Raw genomic sequence first — 21,306 nt, forward strand, 5'->3', positions numbered from 1 at the left:
CAGGTCTCTGGAAGTGAATGAGCAGGTGCTCCTGACTCCCCTTCGAAGCCATGGCAGCTGCCTGTGTATCTACTGGTTCCCTCCCTCCTCCTTCACACCTTTGAGACCAGTAAGAGAGAATGGGGAATGGAATATCTGTGGAAAGCAAGTTGTATGAACTACTTCCAGGTTTGTACTACTCTTCTAGAAGGACCCAGCTTCATTCTCAGCTGACAGCCTCACCCACGAAACTCCTACAAAAACATGTAGGTCTTGTCTTCCCAGCCCACTGTTAATCCCTGCCCAACAGTGGCAGATGCTTTGCTTGATCTTGATCCTTACCACCTTCTCCTGAAAGTCATGAGATTCCATTCCAAATGGAAAGGAAGTGTGAAGATGAGATGAGCCTCAGAGCTGTAGCAAGTACAGAAATTGTCACTGGTTATTTTTCACCTGCAGAATTGTGCTGATATCATCCTGAGACAGACACATAGACACATCCTTAGTAAGTTTTCCTGTTAATTCATCTTCCAGTATTTATTTACTTGAAGAAAACACTACAATTTAACGAGTAATTCTAGTGTCACAGTGAGATATTTATAAAGTGCCCTTTTCTAATGAGCCCTTCTGTGAAAGCTCTGTTGAAGACTTACTTGCAGAGTCAGATTGGATGTAGAAGTGTTTATTTCAGTCTGTGAGATATTCGGGTTCATTCAGCTGGATAAAACCTGAGGAAAACAACTTTCTGAAAGCAGTATAACATCTGGGAGAATGCAGTTTTGTTCTCTCTTGTGAGAATAGTAGTAGCCCACCTGCTTCTGTTCTATAAAGAGTGTCGTGCCATTCCAGTTGGGTAGTTCTCATGTGCTGTAATTTCAAGGTGAAATTTGCAGCTGCTCCTTTTCCCCCTTCCCCTACCTAACTATAATCTTGCCTCTGATTTTCTCTTAAAGAAAGACAAGACTGATATAGAAAATTTCATTAAATACATGTGTATTATTTCAATATCTTACTGATTAATTTTTGTCAGGTACCTACCTGAAGAGGAGTGGTATTAATGAAGACCAGTAATCTTAATTTCTTTTTAAAAAGTTTATAAATGGCTAGTTTTTATATGAGTAGAGGAGGGTAGTGAGGAACTACTAGAGGAAGTGGCAGGGAGCTAAATGTGGCATCTTAGCATGTTATTAGCACAGAGAAATCACTGTCCTCTTTATCCATGCTGGAATTTTATCATGGACTGCTTGTCCCTGCAGATTTCTGTTGTTGAATATCAGCATGATACATAGTAACAAACAAAAAATTTCTACTAGTAGTTGGTTGCCCTTGTTTTTGTTATAATGAAAAAAAAAATATTGACTTGTGCTACTTCTAACAATACTACAGCCTTACTTTCATAACAGAATCAGACTTTCAAAATAAGAAGTGTTTTTTTTTTTCCAATCAACCCATGATGTATTTATTCAGGATGTAGTTTCTAGTTGACAGCTGTAGGATGTCTTGTCCCCATTTAAAAAATAAAAACAAGGACAAAACCAAACAAACAAAACACCCACAGACTGCAGTGCTTCATAGTTTCATGGATTCTTCTGAATTCCAAAATCTCTCTTACCTGCAAGTTACGGATGAGTAAAGCCTCATGCAGTAATAATTGTTGTTTCTTTTATTAAAATTATCATCATTATGATAGAACAGTTATAGTTTTTCTGGTTTAGGTTGCCTGTTATTCAAGCAACAAAGCATTGAATACTTACGCTTTAAGAATCTGTTTCTTTTTTTGGTTAAATGCTTAAAAAATTGACACCTTCTTTCCATTTAAATCATGTAAATAGTTAAGACTCATGCTGTAGCTAAGCTGATTCTTTCTCTGTTTTAAAAATAGAAAATGCTGGAGCAGTCTTTCCCTTCCCCCACTATGTACTCACTAGTCCAAGCTAGTAAATGTTGCTGAATGGATTTCAGTGTTGTAGCCATTCTACAGTAAGTACAGCGAGATCTCTGTGAAAAAGCGAAAGGAGGAAAAAAGGTACTAGCAATCCATTTGCGGGCATTCGTCAGACCAGAGCACCTGCACCAATGACAGACAGGCTTTCCTCGAGAAACAAGTAATGACAACAAACACGGCTGTTCAGAGGAGGCAGAATCTCCCCAAAAGACGCCTAGAAAGTGTAGGGGAGTGTCCTGTGAAACGAAAAGCTAGCTGGGGTATTCTGACCAGCCAAGGTTAGTATAGCAGCCATTTCAGAAACCTTGTACTGAAATACGCTAAGCTGACCCAATTTGTCATGTTCTAGCTCTAAACTGTTTTTTCTTTCTAGCTGTAATATAAATGCATGCTTATGTTAGTGGCACTTTATTGTCTTGCATGGGTTAACACAAGGGTGATGAAGCTATTTTTGGTCTTTCTGCACTCTTATCAGCTGATCTAAAATATCTTTTCTTCTTTATCTGCCCTATTTGTTTTATGCAAGCGTTTAAGGCTTGACTTACCAGTCTTTTGCTGTCCTGTCACAAGGTAACTGGATACCGAAGGCTAATTGTTTACAACAGGGAACTGGGCACTGAAAGGAGGGGGAGAAGTAAACTTCGCATACAACTTCATATGTAAAGAGAACTTTATAGGTAGCTGAAATAGGAGGTGATGGAGGAACTACAGATGACAGAATTATTGTCCTGTGCTAAGATACTAAAGACAAAGATATAATTGTAAGGATTTGTATAGAGAAATACTTAGGAGGTATTTAAGTTGCTTGACACTGACAATTTCAGTGATGAGGAGCAAACTATTATAAAAGAAGTGTTTAGGACTGCTGTTGTCTGTGCCAGATTTTCCTAATTTTTTCGTAATGCAAGTGTGTGAAAGGGAGATTTTTGTAATTGTGAGAGTCTAATAGGAATTTTTTAAAAGAGTGATCATAATTCCAATTAATATCGACCATAGCATAAAGCTTAGAGTGAAATAAAAATGAAAATAAGGAAATCAAACTTCAAATTCTTGATAATATCACATAAAATTAAAACCTGGAGGTGTTAAAATAGTCAGAGAAATGAGGAGACGGGGAAGAGAGATTTGATATATTGTGCATAAAATAATTATTAATTTACTATGAAAAACACAGTTATATATTATAGGAATCAGAATTACTCTTAAAATACCTTTGTTAATTTCCAGTACTGCCAGTTATAGAATTAAGCAGTATTAAAGAATTTAAGCAACAGTTACTATAGCTGAATGCAGTGGCACTGTAAGGTTTTATTTGTTCATCAGTTTTAATATGCACTGTATCCCTCATATTATTCCATGCTTGGGCTAACATTTCCTAATCTATAGTAACTTCTATTTATGAACATTTCAGCTAGTTATGTCAGTAGTTCCCAAAAAGAGAGGACATTCTCCCTCAGACTGAAAAGAAATTTTACAAAAGTTTATCAATGTTAGCACTACCCACTCCTTGATATGGTTCAGGGTTAGGCTCTTTTGTTGTTCTTTTAAAGAAATAACCACAGTTAGTCCTAAGTTTTGAAATTTTCAAAATCACAGTTAAATATGGAAAGTAATTTTTCCTGAAGAATCCATCTTATTATGGTCTTGCAGCCTCTTTGTGATTGCTAAACTGAGTGTATGTATTTGTTGATGGACATCTTGAAGTACTGAGAGACTTCTTTTGCAATTCAGGCTTCTGGTTGTTGTAGTTCACTTGAATGACAGGTATATCCAATACCAAATCTGAAGGAGACTCTTCCCTGTCTGTTCCCATTCCTGGAGGTATCCAAACCTGACTTTGTTCTTCAGGCTGCCTTGAAGAGCAAAGGAAGAGAAAGTCAGACTGTGATGCAGTATGTAATTAAATATGCATATTGGAAAATGGAGTAAAAGTGATGGGGAGGGTGAAATATATCATGGTAAGGTTTGGTAAAAGGGCGAAAGGGTAGAGTCAGGCTATAGGAAAAGGTCTTCAGCCTACTGGCATGAGGGTCCACAACCAGCAATCAGTATACTGGGCCCAGCTTTGCTGACCAGCTGGGTACTGCCCGTAAGGCCAGGGATTAAAACTTGTGCTGCATTCACACCCTGGCAGGCTGGGAAAACACTGAGAATTCTGAGCACAACTTGGGGAAAATTTCTTGCAGCCTGGATTAAGGCTGAGACTGCATTTGAGGAGTACAATTATTCCAGGCAGAAGTCCTCCAAAGTCTGAACTCAGCTCAGAATGTCTGTATGCCTTTTTTGTCACCTTCTAGTTGGAAGGCCACTGAAAACCCCTTACTTTGTTTTAGTGAATTGACTAAGGAAATAATAACAGCCTAAGACTGCTACCAACTGCTTCACATACCAAAATTGAATATGATGTGGGTCTAACATATTACTGAATTTAGAGGCTGATGTGATTTTGCACCTTGTCACTCTAGCTACAGCGCACAGTTTTCAAGATACTTTAGGCTAGAAAAATATCCAGCTGCTCGTTGATCCTTCAAGAAGATGGAAAAAACCAGCCTGTGCACGAACAGTGGACAGGGGAGTTGTTGCTGTGCTTTTATGAGACAGGGGAGGGGGCCTGATGCTCTTTTTGCTGTGTGTGCCAGGCCCGGCACAGAGCCACAGCAACAACTGCTGCTGCCATCATCATTGCTGTCGCGTTCACCTCCCGTAGTGCTGCTTCTGTTGGGAAATACACGAGTCACATTTGGATAATGCTGTTGTGGGCATTTTAGGGTTTCTAATGTGGTTCAGTGGCTTGTGTTTCTGTGTGAAAAGTATGTTAAATTGCAATGCCAAAGCACTTAAAATTTAGGAATTGTTAAAAGGAACATTGCCTGTGACTTGCTCATTTGACCCTCTAATGCATTATAACCCAGTATTTGACAACACAGTCACATACTGTACTTTTCCACAAAGCCCCTGCTCTCTTGGATGTGCAAGATGGATGACATTCTGAGAATGCATTAGGTTAATACTCAGAAAAAATAGACCTTGTATTTTCCTGTATGTTGCAAAGGTTAGAAGATATATAGTGAAGGGTAGGGAAAAAGGGGCAAAGGTTTTCATGTCCCTAAAAGCAAATTATTTTCTTGTCTTTGCTGTGACACCTGTGTGTTTTAAGACAAATCATCTAACCTAAAGGCTTCTTGACTGATCATGGTTATTATTATCTAAGGCTGAAATTCCAGAAGCTCAAAGCTGTCATAACCATGATTAAACTATGCTTTCAGTGTACACTCTAATGCTTAAGTACTCTGGAAAAAATAAACTATTAGATTGGTTTTATAATTTAAGCATTAAAATTCTCGCTCTTTTGGTTCTTTAGTTATAAAATAGTATGAATGAATGATGTTATGAAGATAGATTCAACAAGGGTTTTTAAGTATTCTTTCATTACTGGGAGAATACCATGAAAAACTATAAAATGGAATACCATGAAAAATGTAAAATTAACAGTGTTATAGTCAGTTTATAGTTTGGATAGCATGTCTTAAAGAGCAAGAGGTCATACTAGATATGGAGATACAAAATAATTTGAATGCTCACACATTTGCTGAATACAACACTGGAATGGCAAAACTCATGTGTGGTCCTGTAATGTGAGTGCATCATAAACAGAACTGTGTGGGAAAATAAATTTGCATGGTTTTCAAGAGTAGGAAATAATTGGCATTTGTATTTGGGTTGAAATCCCCAAGTTTTGAAAGTCTACATGATGGTAAACACTGTAAAGTGTATTGATTTGAACCAGTCAAGTTTTCATCTTTTGTATGCATATGTTTATATACTTATGTGTATATATGTATATATTGTTATAAATTATTATCTATTTTTCAGTCAAATGAAAACAAAGATTATTTTAAATATTGAAATGAAATATTTAAATGCAACTTGGACTATATATTCTCTCTCAGACATATTTTAACCATCTATAGCCTAAATTCAGATTATTTTTGAGTCCTTCAGTGTTGATTGATGGAATTTCATCAGTTAAAAAGAAGTGGCTTGTGTTTTGCTGGTCTTATCTACTCATAGTAGTTAAGCACCACAGATGCATTCCTTAACTTTCAAACCCTTGGCCTTTCAAGAGTTTTTAACATCAAATATCAATTAAGTGCTTGAAACACTTTTTTATCTTGCAAGGGCTTTAGACAAATGGGGAATTTTATAGTGCCACAGTAAAAATATCAGGCAGTTTTAACAACTGGAGTGAACTGAATCTGTTACCTTGGGACTATGTTACAGAGTTTTTCTGTTACAGTTATTGATCCTGTCACTTTCATTGCTACAAACTGAAACATTCAGAATACATCTTAAAGAATAAAAGATAACAGTGATGAACTCAAGACATAGCATTTGTTAGTTTTGCAGACATAAATATAAGCTACAACACTTTCCAAATAGTCTGCGTTGGGCTTCTATTTTCAGTTCTTTTCTGATGATACCGCTTCTCTGAGGACTGGTCACCATCTATTTACCCTTAGAGCAGTATTTTTTTAAATTGCTGAACCCTGGCATAAACCTTTGGCCGGTGAAGTTGGTGAGAAGACTTTCATTCACTTCCAGTCCTCCTTGGTTTGAAAATCCAGCTTTCTAATATACTTTTTATATTGTTTTTGTTTGTTTGTTGACTACACAATTTTTTAGAATTAAAAACGAATTGAATGAGTAGAGTTAATGACTTTTACAAAAATATTTTAACTTAGTATTTTACTTCTATGATCATAAATACAAGAATGACTTACAGGTTATTGCAGGTACATATAAAGGAGTGAAGTCCATGTGAAAATGTGAAGAAAATAACATTGATGACTTAGAAATGCATCAAAGCTAGAATTGCAAATCCCTGTTTTGGGGGATTTTCACTGCTGAGAACAGTTATCCAAACCCCAATTTCACAACCAAATAATTGTTCAGAAGATAACTAAAGCAATAGTGAATGGCTACAAGAAAAAAACAGTTCAGCATACAGATCAAATAGCATTTGAAACATAATCAGGATATCTTTATGTATTTATTTTCTCAGTATATTATGAGTAAGTAGTAAAATAACACATGAATATTTGGCAGTGCTTCCCTTACAAATCTATGTACTAATACTGATTTTAGAGGAAACAAAACTATATGTCTCATTGTATGAGATTAAAAAAGGAGGAGTTTGTCCTGCAGATCTTTTTCTTCTCAGGGTTCTCTTAATTTCACTGTGAGTTTCTCTTGCATTGAAATTCCACTTAACCTGTATTGGAAGGCAAGTGCACACATATTGACACTTTGAAAAGATGTTAAAGAAAAAGAAATGTGAAAAATGAACAAAAAGAGCCATAGTCCTTTAGCATAAGAAAAGAAACTGGCAACTTGTGTATGCTGGTATCGTCAAAGCTGTATTTACTGAAGGGTGAAAGTTCATATTACAGTGAGCTGCTGATCTCTTTCCAAACATAGCTGGAGTGTATTAAGAACAGGCCTAATTAGCAAGAGCAAATTTTTTTTTTTATTATTTTTTTTTTTCCAGATTGAAAGCAATGAGTAGGATTTATAATTGCAATTGGCTGGAAGTGCCATGGGGAGATGGAGATTTAGGTATTGTATGATACTTTGTAATTTGTTTTTTATCTTCACCTGTTAATATAGTGAATATATTTATTCTTTCTTGTTAGTGTTTACAAAGCAATGCCTTTCCTGGTAAATTATACACCAGAGAACTTGGAACTAATGTGGCTTCTAAATATAGTTAGACATACTTTGTCTTCAGCATCTGTCAGAGACGACATCAGTAGGGAATTAATGCATTAACAGGTTTGGAATAGACCGTGTTTGCTAGTACTGCTGTTACAGACAACAATGGATGAAAAATGTCTTCATTTATATTCTTATTAATGCTTTCTAAGTGAGAGACATAACAAGTTTGTAGATTAGCAGAAGGTAGGAATCTAGCCAAAGAATTTATTTTAAGACAACTTTGAAGTTAATTTATGATACGTATTTATTTTGAACATATTATTGTCCCTGTGGTTTTTATGTTTACTGATATGTTTACTGATAAATCAGTTGGAATTGGAAGGCTTTTTTCCAAACTTAATTTGCACAAAATGTTTTTGCCGCATTTTGCTTATAAATTTTACTTCCAGTAGAAGTGATACAAGCATTTTGCTTTTAATGGATTTAGCAGAAACAGAGAACTGCTGCATTTCTCTACATGAAGACAGGGATATAAGGTGGGTCTAGGTGCAAAACAGAGCTCGCAATGGGATCTGGCATCATTTGTATCTCAAATGTCGCTGGAGTTATGACATTAACAGACATTCTTCTGACCAATTCAAGACGGAAGGAGGTGAAGGAAAGAAAACTGGAAAAAGTGTTGCTTTCAGATCCTACCTGCATCTTTGTCCTGAGTTATACATGCCTACAAGAATGTCCAAAGTATGAGCATAAAAACCTCATGATACTACAATTTTATTAGATTTTTTTTTTTCCATATAATAGTTGTGTCTTTTTCTCTTTTCTTTTTCCCCATATTAATTTAGGAGTAAAATAAATGCTTGAGAGAGATGATTCTCATCTGTAGAGACTGGGGCAATATTTCAAAAGCAGCCTCTAAATACAGCTTTTAATTATTTTTGAGGAATTCTCCGCAGCTGCCAGCAGGAGAACTTAATGGATTTAATAATTTGAATTAGAATTACTTGAGTGCTGGTTCAGTTACTACTACAGAAGAAGGAAAACATTGGTCAAAATTCTTATAGTAACTGCACACATCCAACCTACAACAGGATAAACACAGGATAAATACATCTGAGCTTATTGGGATGACAGAGAAAATATTGATATTTTCTCAAAATCAGGTCCCTTTAATATTTCTGAGGTCAGATTTTGTGGTATAATACCCCTTAAAATCCCAGTCACTTTGTGTATGGGATGGTGGGTTGTCCCTTTGTTGTTTTTTTTTTTCAGCTGTTCTGACTAGCAATAAGAATTGCAAAATCATGCATTTAATAAACCTAAAGTAAAAAGTATAGGCAACGATCTACGTGCATGTACATACACATGCACAGACAGCTGATCAGAGTTTAGTGCAAATAATTCTGGAAGAGTATTGGAAGCTGGTTCTCGCCTATGGTACATCTGCTCCCACAGATGGAAGACTACAAGAAGCTTCAAAGATACCGGATACTCTGACATGACAGAAATCTCCATGCTTTTTCAAGATCAGGTTTAATCTCCTATATTTTTTAACTTCTGTTATCAGCTTTGTATAGTCTTATGATAATTTCAATACTCAGCTGTACTTTTGTTTTGCTAAGATTTTGATTTGAATAACATGCAGTAGCACTGAGTTCCACAGTGTAGTCTTATATTCTGTGAGAATATACAGTCTTAGATCTGAGTAAGTTTTAGTTTTATCTCAATTTCCGTATTGTACACTATTTCATATGTTTTTAACTCTTCTCCGATTTCTTTTCAGGTTGAGCAGTCTTAATCTTTTCAGATATTCTTCATGTTATTTGAGGGAGTTGTTTATTGGAACCCAAAGTGTACTTTCTGAAACAGGCTAGTGGACAGGAGGAGTCCAACAGGAAACAGAAACAGGGTCTATTTCTAGTGCGTAGTTACCTGAGAGCTTAGACACATGATTGGCAGTGACTGAGCAATAACCGTCTCATTTAAAATTCATGGCCTTGGCACTGAGATGCAGTAACTGGCTCTGCAGGCGGTCACGCTCCATCGCAAGGGACATGGCCACATGCTTTCATGCGTTGGAAATTCATCTGCTTTTGTTATCGAATCATCCCACATGGCTAATTCTCCCTACATTTCTTCAGGGATTTTGGGGGGACTGAGTGACTGTATTAGCATTTTATAGTCCCAGTGATTTTCTTCTTACAGGAATAAATACCAATAATTCATGATATATTTTGAAGATGGTTCTTCCTTGCACAATCTCTCAAAACTTGATTTGCAGAATTCAGACAATAAGTTGGTATCAGCTGTGCTTGCAACCCTGTGTGGCCAGAAGGGACCTGTTGGTGGCCACTTGTCTAGAGGAAAGGGCAGGTTCTTCATCTGGAGCCATAGGATGACTCTGGGACCTGGACTGGGAATTGCAGGGGTTTATGTGTGTGATGGCAGAGTGGTTGTTTGGTTCCTTTTTTTTTTTTTTCCCTTTTCCTTTTTGGAGGTGGTAAATAAATGAAAATAAATGCCAAACCTTTACATTAAGCATATCTATTTTTAGCCCTAATAGTCTATTAGAATGACAACTTAGTCTTAATATCATATTTCTACTATAGCAATTTTTTTAGTGCGATTCTCATGGTATTTCTCTCCTTGCACTTGTGTAGTAGTTGCAGATTAATCTAATGATACATAAGGATTTCCATATTAATTTTCATATACATCAGCTTTTTCAGGACTTTTCAGGCAAGTTTATGTCTGGCTTAAGTTCAAATATCAGTTTGTTGAAGTTATAAGTTTTTATATGCCAGCTGCACAAGTAAGTTATTATTTAAAAAAAATCAACAATGCAAAAATAGAAGTGGGAAATATGGCAATTAATTTATTACATCAGATTACTGAAATCAATATATCAATATTTTGTCCTCTGTACCACATAATTTTTTATTAAAGATTTTTACAGTTAATAATAGAGCAGTTTTTATTGTCTAGAAACTGATAATTTTAAATACAGGCTCTAAAGACGAAAAAAAATCATAGGATAGTTGACTTCATTTTGTGCATTATATTTTTTGCTTTGCTCTGTACATTACAAAATCCTTCTAATTCATGTGGTTTACTAAATAAATGTTGTTATTATATAGGTTCTTGGGCAGATCGCTCACCTCTGCATGAGGCAGCCAGTCAAGGACGTCTTCTTTCGCTAAAGACTTTATTGTCACAGGTGAAGGCTGTATTCTTAAAATTACTTTCATTTTAAATGTTACTTTATTTCTCAGCATAGATTATTAATGCAGATTTAGTATGCTTTGCTTCTTTCACTTGAACCTTTCCGAGCAATACACATTTCAAAAATTTTTATATAAGATACAAGTTAATATTTAAAATATTTCTTCTGTATGTTTTAAAACTTCCCCCAAAATTATTTTTACCAAAGTTGCATCTAAATGTATGGAAGTCTTCCTCTCTTGCATAGTGTAAGTCAATGTAGTTCCACTGCTTGAAGCCCTCAGGTGAATTGAGCTAGTCATAATGAAGACACTTGTTAAGGGCAGGAATCACTGAAAGGTTCTGGTTTTTGCATAGTTGTAATTTTAAAAAATACATGTATATATAGGTAACAGCAAAGGGTGAGACTGTAAACTGCTGAATTTTAATATTCTAGTATTGTCATATTAGCTACCACAATACTGAAGATATATACTATAGAATACATTTGATGAAAGCCAATAGATGCAATTATTAGTTCTTAAGAATTAAAAGACATCTACTGCAGAAAATATCAAAGGCTTGATGATTTTATCAGTCCAAGAAGTGTTCACATTGCTAAAATTCAGATATATCAGACCTGAAGCCAGAGAATCATAGAATCACAGGACAGTTTAGACTCAGGGCCTTGTTGAGTTTTGAAGATCACCGGGAGCTGAGATGCACTAACCTCTCTGGACCCCTGCTTCAGGGTTTCACTGTCCCCACAGTGAATTTTTTTTTTCCATGTAATTCATTGGAATTCAACATGTTCCGACTCATATCTGTTGCCTTTTCTCCTATCACTGTGCATCTCAACAGTCTGTTTCCATCTTCTTCACATCCTTTTATTCTGTTAGATACACTGATTGATGAAATATTCTTTTTATGCTCATGGAAGATTTATTTATTACAAGCAGAGTTTTAGGCCTATTTAGAGTGTTGTAAACTATTCATTTGAACTACTCTTAACAGCTTATGTATTATATTTATATGTCATTCATGTCTTGTTTAGGGGTACAATGTTGACACACTAACAATTGACCAAGTAACTCCACTTCATGAAGCCTGCCTGGGAGATCATGTAGGATGTGCAAGAATCCTTCTTGAAGCAGGAGCAAATGTAATGTGTTGTTGTGGTTTTTTTTCTTTTTGTATATGAAGTCCAATGCTAACCTTGATTTAACTGCAAAGGATATAGTCCTTGATTTTTTTTTTTCTCCGTAGTCACCCTATTGATTGCATTCATATCATTTAATTACAATAAGCCACCATCTGAAAGCTAGCAAGGGAAAGTGATGGGTCAAAAAAACATCATTACAGAGATGTTAGGTTCAAAGTAAACCAGCCAACCAAACCACATAATTATATGTGTAAGAGTAGATGTCAAACTGAAGAACAGTAAAAGGGAAAATAGATGGGAGTTGAACAGACACTGAGACAGAATCACAGAATGTTAGGAGCTATGAATTGAAGATAATCTGCTAGCAGTATGTCACCAGCCTTATTTCTTTTGTGAATTTCATTACATTATTTCTCTTAAAAAATATGGAATGTGTCCCTCTCCTTTACTGGTTTCCTATTGCTTCGAGTGGCTTGCAGGAGACTCTTCTTTTAGTTTCCAGAAGGTCTTTGGTCACACGGTACCCATGTGCTCTTAAGATCCTGTGGTCTGAGTAGAAAAAAAGCTCTAGTGTTTTTCTGTTCTCCTGTCACAGGCCATCTGTCATCCAGAAACAAAAATGGGACTTTACAGACCACTTTCACAACAATCTCTGCTGATATCAGAGTTCAAATGTGTAGTTTCCCAAATCTCTGATCTTTGTGATAGGAATATTTATTGTCCTTAGTATTCATTTTTAAGAACCATGTAGAATATGTCTGTGTTAATACAGAAAAAGAAAAAATAAGTTTCCCAAACAAATTCCACTCCATTTCAGCTAGCACAAGGATCCTAAAGATACAAAACTGTAGATACTATGGACAAAACTAGAAGAACAAATTTGATTTTTATATCTGATTTTTTTTAGTACTTTTAATTGTTTTGATGGGTTTGGGGGGTGCATGGAAAAAGATAGTCCAGAGTCTTGGTAGAAACCCTTTCCTAATACTGGTGCTCCTTCCTGTAGTATTATCAGCCCTCACAAATTTGCCTAGTTCCTCTCATTTTCTCACACTGGGAATATTCAGTTAACCAGTGAGGTGGTGAGGTTGGTATTAAAACAGCGAGCCTGTGCTATTAGCTTTGTCTCTATCCTGTGAAATAGCACCCCAACCTGGAGATTAAAACCACAGAAGACAATGGCAAATAATTCTCGTATTTAATACAGAGTTTGCATTCTTGACAGAGCTGCAGAGAGAAGGTTCCCATTTTCCCGTTACTACACAAAATGTAGATTTTCTGTATCAATGAAACAAGCTAAGTACAATAACTTTTGAAAATTATTTATTGCGCAAATGTTAATGTGTGATCTTTAGTATTCCAGGTGTATTTTGCTTTATTCAAAATAGTTTAATAAGAATAATAATAAACTAATTTCAACTGAGAGATGTGGTGAGAGGAAGACAGTAGCACAGGGACTGATCAGTTAAGCTGTGCTATTCTAATCAGTAATTTTGTGTTTGAATGCAATTTCTAACTATATATCCTGTTTAAAAATCTACCTTTATTTCAATTCTGTTCTTAAATAGACTTTATATATTCCAGGTAAACGCTACAACAATTGATGGAGTGACACCTTTATTTAACGCATGTTCAAGAGGCAGTGCGGCATGTGCTGAGCTCCTGTTGGAGTATGGTGCCAAAGCTCAGTGGGAGTCCTGTCTCCCATCACCAACTCATGAAGCAGCCAGCAGAGGTAGGAAATTACCTGCTGAACTAACAGGGAGCAGCTGACGAATGTCTCAGTAATAGTGCAAAGAAACATGTATGGTTTTGTCTGTGAGACAGCTTACAGAAATCAAACACACTGTCATGCTTTGTTCTTCCAGGGCACAGTGACTGTCTGGAGGTGCTGATCTCCTGGGGTATAGATGTTGACCAAGATCTTCCACATTTAGGAACACCTCTGTATGTAGCATGTGTTTCACAGCAGATCCATTGTATTCGAAAGCTTCTATATGCAGGTATGTCATGATTTAAATAAAAAAATATTACTAGTTGTTAAAATAAGCACACTGAAGTGAGTCAATGAAACTAGAACGCTTGCTTGCAAGGCTCTGCTTCTAAGTTTATTCTGTGATGCATGTTTTCTTATAATAACTTACTGTGTCTTTCATATTTTTCGTGGCATAGCAAGCATAGGAGGGGAAAAAGGAAGGAAGACCAATAAGAATATATGTTTGAAATTTTTAGCCTCTACTTCAGTTTTGTAGATGTTCATTTTCTGTAGGAAAAACAAAGGTAAAACATCAGCTTTGAAAAAGGAATTTTATATAGTAATCATTGAGCTTTCAACAGAACTTTTTTAGCAACATAGTCCTGCCCTTTTTCATTCTCCAGTCTGTTCTAACTGATCTTTTTACAAGGCAGAGAGGCTGAATTGCAGAGACAAGAGGTAAGGTTAAAGGCATTTGACCCTGAATTTCCCATTATTCATTTGATCAACGGGAAAGATACATTGTTTCAGCACAAGTCTGGGGACACAGTCAGCATAGCTAAAGGATCATTTGCTGTGTTTCAGGTGATGACATACAGGGCTTTTGTGTCCTGCAGCCCAATGAATGAAAATGTATAGATGAATAATTACAGACTTGCCATCACTGCACTGGAATTTTTTTTCTAGTTAATTGCAGGTTACTTAGAACTTAAACAAGCAGTTAAGTTGTTTCTCATTAATTCAGTCTCCTTATATGATTGATTATCCTATGTTATGATTTTTATGTTTAAGAACCCCAGCAGTATAATTAGCATATTTTGGGCTTCAAATACTATCATACATTAAAAACAGTAACAGAAGGGCATGTTCTACATTTGTTGGTGCCATGAAGTAGAAAAGGGTATGTAAATTGAGAATATAAGTAACTACTTATGTCAGTCTGAATTTTTCATATTTTTTCAGTTTATGAGAATGTATTAGAAGTTGAAAAGCAAATAGACAATGAAATAGGCAAGCGAATGATGCTGTGGAAGTATTCTCAGATTGTTAATACTGAGAACACTGAATTATTCAGACTTCCAATTTAATTGCTAGGCCTCTGATATTATTGTATTATTTTACTCCAATGAGAATCAAAAAGGCAAAAAACATTGATTCAGAGAGCAAGCTTGGTACAGAAGCCAATTTTTGATCTCACAGATCAGTAAAGCTCTCTTAAGAAGACTGAGTTGTTCGTCTCCTAGAATAATCTAGAAAACCGTTGGGGCAAACCCAGTTTTCAGGGGACTAACAGCTTCACTGTAAGGGAAGCTTCCATACTAGCTAGTGTTGTTTAACTCTTGTATGAATAAGTTTTTCTTGAATAGGAATGCCTTATTGCAAATTAATTTAGCCCATTTTAATTTAAAATAAATTAGCAAATCATTATTAATACAAAAGGGTAGTAATTAGAATCCTGTGGACTGGGAGAATTAATGGATTGGACTTTTTTTCCCTATTAGCTTTCCCATCTGTGTACCCCACCTTAATTAGAAAAATTCTTGATAAAGGTTGGATGGGGTGGGAATCTATTTCAAACCCTTTGCCAGCTTCAACACATGAAAAACTATCAAGCGTCCAAGTTAGATTTCTTCTTGAGTTGGTGTATTTACAGAAACATAACTACTAAACTTCAGTTTAGTGATACTTTCTAAAGACTTAAACAAGGAAAGCATATTTTTATGTAGTGCAAATTTTCTTAAACATGTACAAAATGTACTTCTTTTATAACAAGATCAACAATGATGCTCATATGACCTAATTTCATTTATTTTCCTTCTTTTTATAAAGTATTTTCCTTTAAAATGTAGTAGTGCTTAGGTAATAAAACCTGGGATAAGTGTATGCGTTCAAAAAATCTTACTGATATGATTAGCTGTAGTGCTATGCAATAAAACTAATAAAGTTGCTAAAGTCACTGTGGCATTCTAGGACAGTGGGGTTTTTTTGCTTGTTTTGTATAACAACATCATCTTTACTCAATGACAATTTAATTAAATATCTTTTTACATCTCTTTATGTGCATCTACTGACCAGGTGCCAATGTACAGAAAGGAAAGCATTTGGAAACTCCACTCCATGCTGCTGCCCAGCATTCTAGTACAGAGATTGTAAACTTACTCCTTGAATTTGGGGCAGACATAAATGCCAAAAATACAGATTTTGAGAGGCCTGTGGATTTAGCTGCTCCAAGCAGTTTAGTGGAGAGACTGCTGCTCCTCCATGAAGGTAAGTTTCACATGTGTGCGTTTACAACCGTAACTTGTATTCTTAAAAAAAAACCCAAAAAACCAACAAAACAAAAACAACCTAACCAGCCCTCCAAAGAACCCCAACAGCCCAAACGATCCATGTTACAGAAGCTAACATTGTGCTTTATAAAATGAATATTTTAACATTCAGGTAAATTCATGTCTAACTATAAAAATACCCAGTAATATCATCTTCTCTTTATTGGGTGTTTGCACAATTAGACATTAAAGCTACATTTTTATTGGCTGTTACAGACCTTGTTAAAAAGAAACAAAATATTTCAGTTTCAGATTTGAGATATGTTTAGTTTTGGCCAGCTGTTCCAATATTTAAAAAATATATTTTAAGTGCATATAAAGCACTTTATTTTGATTGTAAGCAAAAAGTATAATAAGTTTAATTTTCTACATTTTCTCTACTGAATTATAAGTACCTGAGAAATAGGAGTCAACACTTAAGAGTCTCTTAAAACTCTTAAAGATCTTTTGCCTTAGAGAGAGAGAGAGAGAGAATATCCCACAGGGAACTGGATTTGTTCAGACTGGCCTATGTACAGTGTAAAAATAAACCACAAGACAAAGGTGGGAAATAAGCAGAGAAACTATTGCAATAACCATGGGCATCTCTTTAGAGGTGAACTGTTAACTACATTGATTAGTGTTTTCCTCCAGAAAACATCTCTCTAGTCAGAATGCTGATAAAAAAACCCTCTAAAACCAGTCAGTTACCACAAAGTTACCCAGGCTAGTAGGATTTTTAAAAGCCACAGCAAAGACAAAAAAAAAAAAAAAGAATTGGCATGAAATGCACGTGGTTTTATTGCCCAAAGAGAGGAATGTGTTCATTGTGAGGTGTGGGGGCGGGGGGTGCACAGGGACAAAGATGTCACCTTGAGCTGGTAAGACCACTTAAACATGATCCAGGACCTGGGTATTTTGCCAGCTTATTCTTGTTGCAGAGATGCATTGGTAGTGCAGCTTGTAGTGGTGTAGCATGTATCTCACCTGTCCTATGTTTTTTAAAAAAAAATAAATACTGCGGTTTTTAAAGTTGTGGATATCAGATGTTTTCTAGGAGCAGGTTTTTATTTTAAAAACACATAGTATTTGCTGATTTGAACTTGTTTTTAAGTATTTCCCTGACTATTAATAAGGCTTCAGTAGCCCCAGTCTTTATCTTTGAGGGCAAAAGGCAATGAAGGAAAAGGATATATTTGCAAAATGTGAACATTTTTTCCAGAAATCCCGTTACTGTGCAAGACTGTTGTAAAGCAAAGTACTGGCTTTTATAGTTGTATAATTAAACTCCTTTTTCGTTTGCAGCCACACCACCTTCTCTTTGTCAGCTCTGCCGACTACGTATCCGAAATTATCTAGGAAGAGCTAGACTGCATCTTGTTCCACAACTCCAGTTGCCAACGATACTGAAGAATTTCTTACAGTATAGATAACATAGTAATTAACCTTTAGAAACTTGAATAACATATATTTTTTCTTCTGTTTATTCTACATTTTATCTAAAGAACTGCTGGGCGGAAAAAAAAAAAGCCTTTTGCATATTACTTAAAAAAATAAATGTATCTTTGACACCTGGTGTTAGTATGTAATAATAACTGGGAGCCATTCAGCAACTGGTACCAAGGTGCTAATAAGGCTGAATTGAATAAGTGTGCTGATACTCTGGGAAATGATTGTGTAGCTTTAGCTTAACACTTACTAAATAGCTTTAGTGCTGTTAATTTTAATTGTATTTATACTTTAAAATCTGTTTGACACACCCGAACAACAACGGGTTTCTTCATTATTATTTGTTAAGTTTGTCCATTTGGAGTCATTATTTTATGTGTTTTTAAATTTCTATTGTTTATGTACGTAGAAATACTTGGTGATAGGTGCACTATATACACTGATAAAAATAAAACAAATATATGTCAATTTTTCTTCTTTTTCTTTGTATGGACAATTGATTAATGACAGTAAGGAACTTCTTTTATTGTTCCTCACTGTCTGTGCTGTGAATTGGAATTATGCTGCTGCGAATATAATCACAACTTTTTCAGCTATGCACAGTTTACATTGATTTTCTGGTTTTTAGTACAATTAGTAACTTTAAAAGCTCCAGAGGAATATTCCTCAAAAGCCTTAATGCCGAGAAACTTTTGGTCTCCTCTTGTGAAACAGAATTATCTGGGGTCTTTTCATAACAATTCTGTAGCACAGCTCATGGGCATCTTGAATGATTCTTTGCCTCAGAGAAAGGCATATATTATTGTGTAGTATCTGTGAGGTTTCTGAAGGCATATCATGGAGATGTGGATACTGAATCTTCAGCCTCAGGTTCTGGAGGTGGATTTAAGGCTCGAGAAATAAATCAGTTCCCTGTATCAGAATAGATATCACTCTGAAAAAGGACATTATTACTCTTGCTGTCTAGTTTATGAACAATTACCCAGCTCCAAAGATCATGTTGCAGAATCCCAGAAAACTCCAACAGGAATTTCTGTGATCAGGCTGAAATGTTACTGCTGAACTCTCTAGCCAGAGGAGTGCTGACACGCCCAAGAGACATTAGAAAAGCCAAAGGATTTCTGCCTCGCTCATGCCCTTGCATGGTGATGATTGCCAGTCACATCAAAAAAAGGTGATCTGACTGCTTCATCGAAATGCAGCCCTCTTTCTCTCAGTCTTTTCATCTGGCCTTCCTCTGAGAACAGGTTACTGCCTCAGTGACTGATGCTCAATTCCTGCAAACCAAAGCATGAGACAGCTGAAAATTTACCACTTGCCCTCGGTGATTCATCCTCTTCCATTCTTTTTCAGTGACTCCTTCCAGTATTTATGTTCCTACTGGAAAGATGCTGATTGAGGAACTAACTATAGAGGAAGTATTCACAAAGAAGAATGCTTACTCAGTTGCTAAATAATATCCACCTAGTAAAATGCAGCTCTCTGGCACTTGCCCTTGTTAAAAGTGATCTTGATTTGCTTTGGTTTCCTGCAAAAACTCTAGTGAGGGCCTCTTCTGGAGTCCCTGTAAAGTCAGATGCAAGTAAGAGGAACTGCTTAGGAGGCCATAATGTACATACTCTGTAGTGGAGCAAGCTGGATGGTTTTGGTTTTCATCCAGACACTAATAATTTGTATTTTTATGTTCAATACCATGGCTCTGTATTACTTCAAGAAACAAGGAAGTGCTAAAACAACTATGGCACTGCTGCACTTCTCTGTGTTGAATGAGATCATTTAGACCCTCACCTTCAGGTGGGCATAGCGCTTTTCAAGATTGACTCAGGAGACATGTAATTGAAAAAAAAGCTCTCTCATTCTATACAAGATTAGTTTTCAGGAAGCGTGGTTATTCTGCAAAACATCTGTTTGAAACAAAACTAGATGACAGATATTTTGCTGAGAGTCACATCAGAATCCAAGCCATCATCTCATCACAAATGGGTGGTGTTCATACTCTCGTGGCATTTGCAATGTCTGTTCCCACTGATCCTTGCTGTCATCCAAAGAGCAAACAAGACTGTCAGAGTTCACAGGTATTTGGTATTACTTTTTAGTTCTATAGAATGGTAGACTAGCCAGAAGAGTAATCCAGAACTAGCTGCCAGCAATATTATTACTTCAGTCTTGGGCAATATGCAATGCTCTACATAATCTCTTATCTTTTGCTACCAGATAATTATATGAAAATAGAGTCACTTTGGCAAGCTGAGCCGGTTGGATGGGCATCACTTCTGTTACTATGTAACAGGAACAAACAAAATAATAGGTAATGGATGTTGTTGCTGGGGTAGGACTAAGTACTGGAACAGGTCTCTGGCAGGTCAGACATGCTAATGCCACATACCGAAAACATATACTAATGAAATACCTGACATTAGTGTTTCATAAAATTATTTTTTAAAAAATGATCCCTTCTTTAGCAAGAAATGAAACAGATTTGTTCTTGTTCCCATTATGTGGTGTCCCCACTACAATGTAGCTATGATGGGTTGAATTCTTAGTATGAAATGGAACAAAATATTGGGAACCAGGATCTGAAATACACCTTGAAACATGTCAGAGCACTGTTAAAGACTACTACAGCACACCCACTTTTAGAAGGAGCCTTCTTTACTGGCTGAAATATCTCGTTATATGATTTATTATTATACCAGCAAAAACGTGGCTTTAAAGTGCCTTTAAGACATTTTTCGGGGTGGGGAGTGTAAGTTGCAGTGTAATATCTCAAAGAAATTCAACTGTGAAATCCTGCAGGCTTGCTGAAAAATAAAGCACCCAACAGACGCACACAGGACACGGCACCGCCGCCTTAGAGAGCACACGCAACACGAGATTTTCCGCGCCTTTACCGCCGGTCTGGCACCGACACCGCCATGACGGCCCCGCAGGCGGGGCCGGGCTGCGCCGGGGAGCGGGAGCCGGTGCCAGCGCTCGCTTGTGCTGTCTGTGTCTCGGCGGGGACACCTCCCGTCGTGTCCGGAGCCGAGGGCCCTGTGGCGCTGCTGCCCCCTCACCGCCGAGATCGCGGCGGCTCCCCGCGGCGTTGCGCGCGAACCGGCCGTTAGAGCGGCCGTTGAGGCGGGGCCGCGGTGCCGGTCTAAATTCCGTCATTTTGAGTTCCCACGCCACAGGGATGACATACAGAAAACGCACACACACAAGCTAAAAGTGCTTGCTTTTGGCAACATTTGTCATATTTTTGTATTTGTACAACTTAGATCTTAGTACTGTCAGTCTCTGCGGGTGACTTAAAGGGTTTTGGTGGGGTCAACAAGAAATCTCAGTGTGGGTAACAAAACCATCCAGACATCTCCTTCACCCCTGCCCGTGCTCAAAACCTTTTTCTTTTTTCCTGTTGCATAAAGTTTTTTTTCAAACCCGCAGCTGAAGCTCCATGAGAGGCAGGAGCAGCAGGAGTGCTGGCACAGGCTCGTGCACAGTGCCAACTGAGGGAGGGCAAGTCAGTGGTGCCCATGGGCAGTTTTGTCCCTGTTCATCACTACAGCTGGCCTGTTACTCAGTATCTTTC

The 21,306-nt window shown here is 36.8% G+C and overlaps 1 protein-coding gene across 7 annotated transcripts in view; it reads left to right on the forward strand.

Moving 5' to 3' along the window:
* ASB5 (ankyrin repeat and SOCS box containing 5) overlaps positions 1–18,203 on the forward strand; it is a 40,958-nt gene extending 22,755 nt beyond the window's left edge. For 4 of the 7 annotated variants that reach the window (XM_071807686.1, XM_065836451.2, XM_065836456.2 and 1 more), the window contains 6 exons: positions 10,777–10,856; positions 11,895–12,002; positions 13,587–13,737; positions 13,871–14,005; positions 16,054–16,245; positions 17,592–18,203. In XM_071807686.1, the coding sequence (XP_071663787.1) occupies positions 10,777–10,856; positions 11,895–12,002; positions 13,587–13,737; positions 13,871–14,005; positions 16,054–16,245; positions 17,592–17,719 (794 nt within the window). In that variant the 3' untranslated portion in view covers positions 17,720–18,203. Of the gene's footprint in view, positions 1–1,790; positions 2,203–7,472; positions 7,541–10,776; positions 10,857–11,894; positions 12,003–13,586; positions 13,738–13,870; positions 14,006–16,053; positions 16,246–17,591 lie in introns of those variants that run through there. The other 3 variants (XM_065836452.2, XM_065836453.2, XM_065836454.2) reach the window with 2 other exon arrangements.
* The last annotated feature ends 3,103 nt before the right edge of the window (positions 18,204–21,306 follow it).

Source organism: Patagioenas fasciata, chromosome 4 (assembly GCF_037038585.1).
Source record: "Patagioenas fasciata isolate bPatFas1 chromosome 4, bPatFas1.hap1, whole genome shotgun sequence".
Taxonomy (NCBI): Eukaryota; Metazoa; Chordata; class Aves; order Columbiformes; family Columbidae; genus Patagioenas; species Patagioenas fasciata.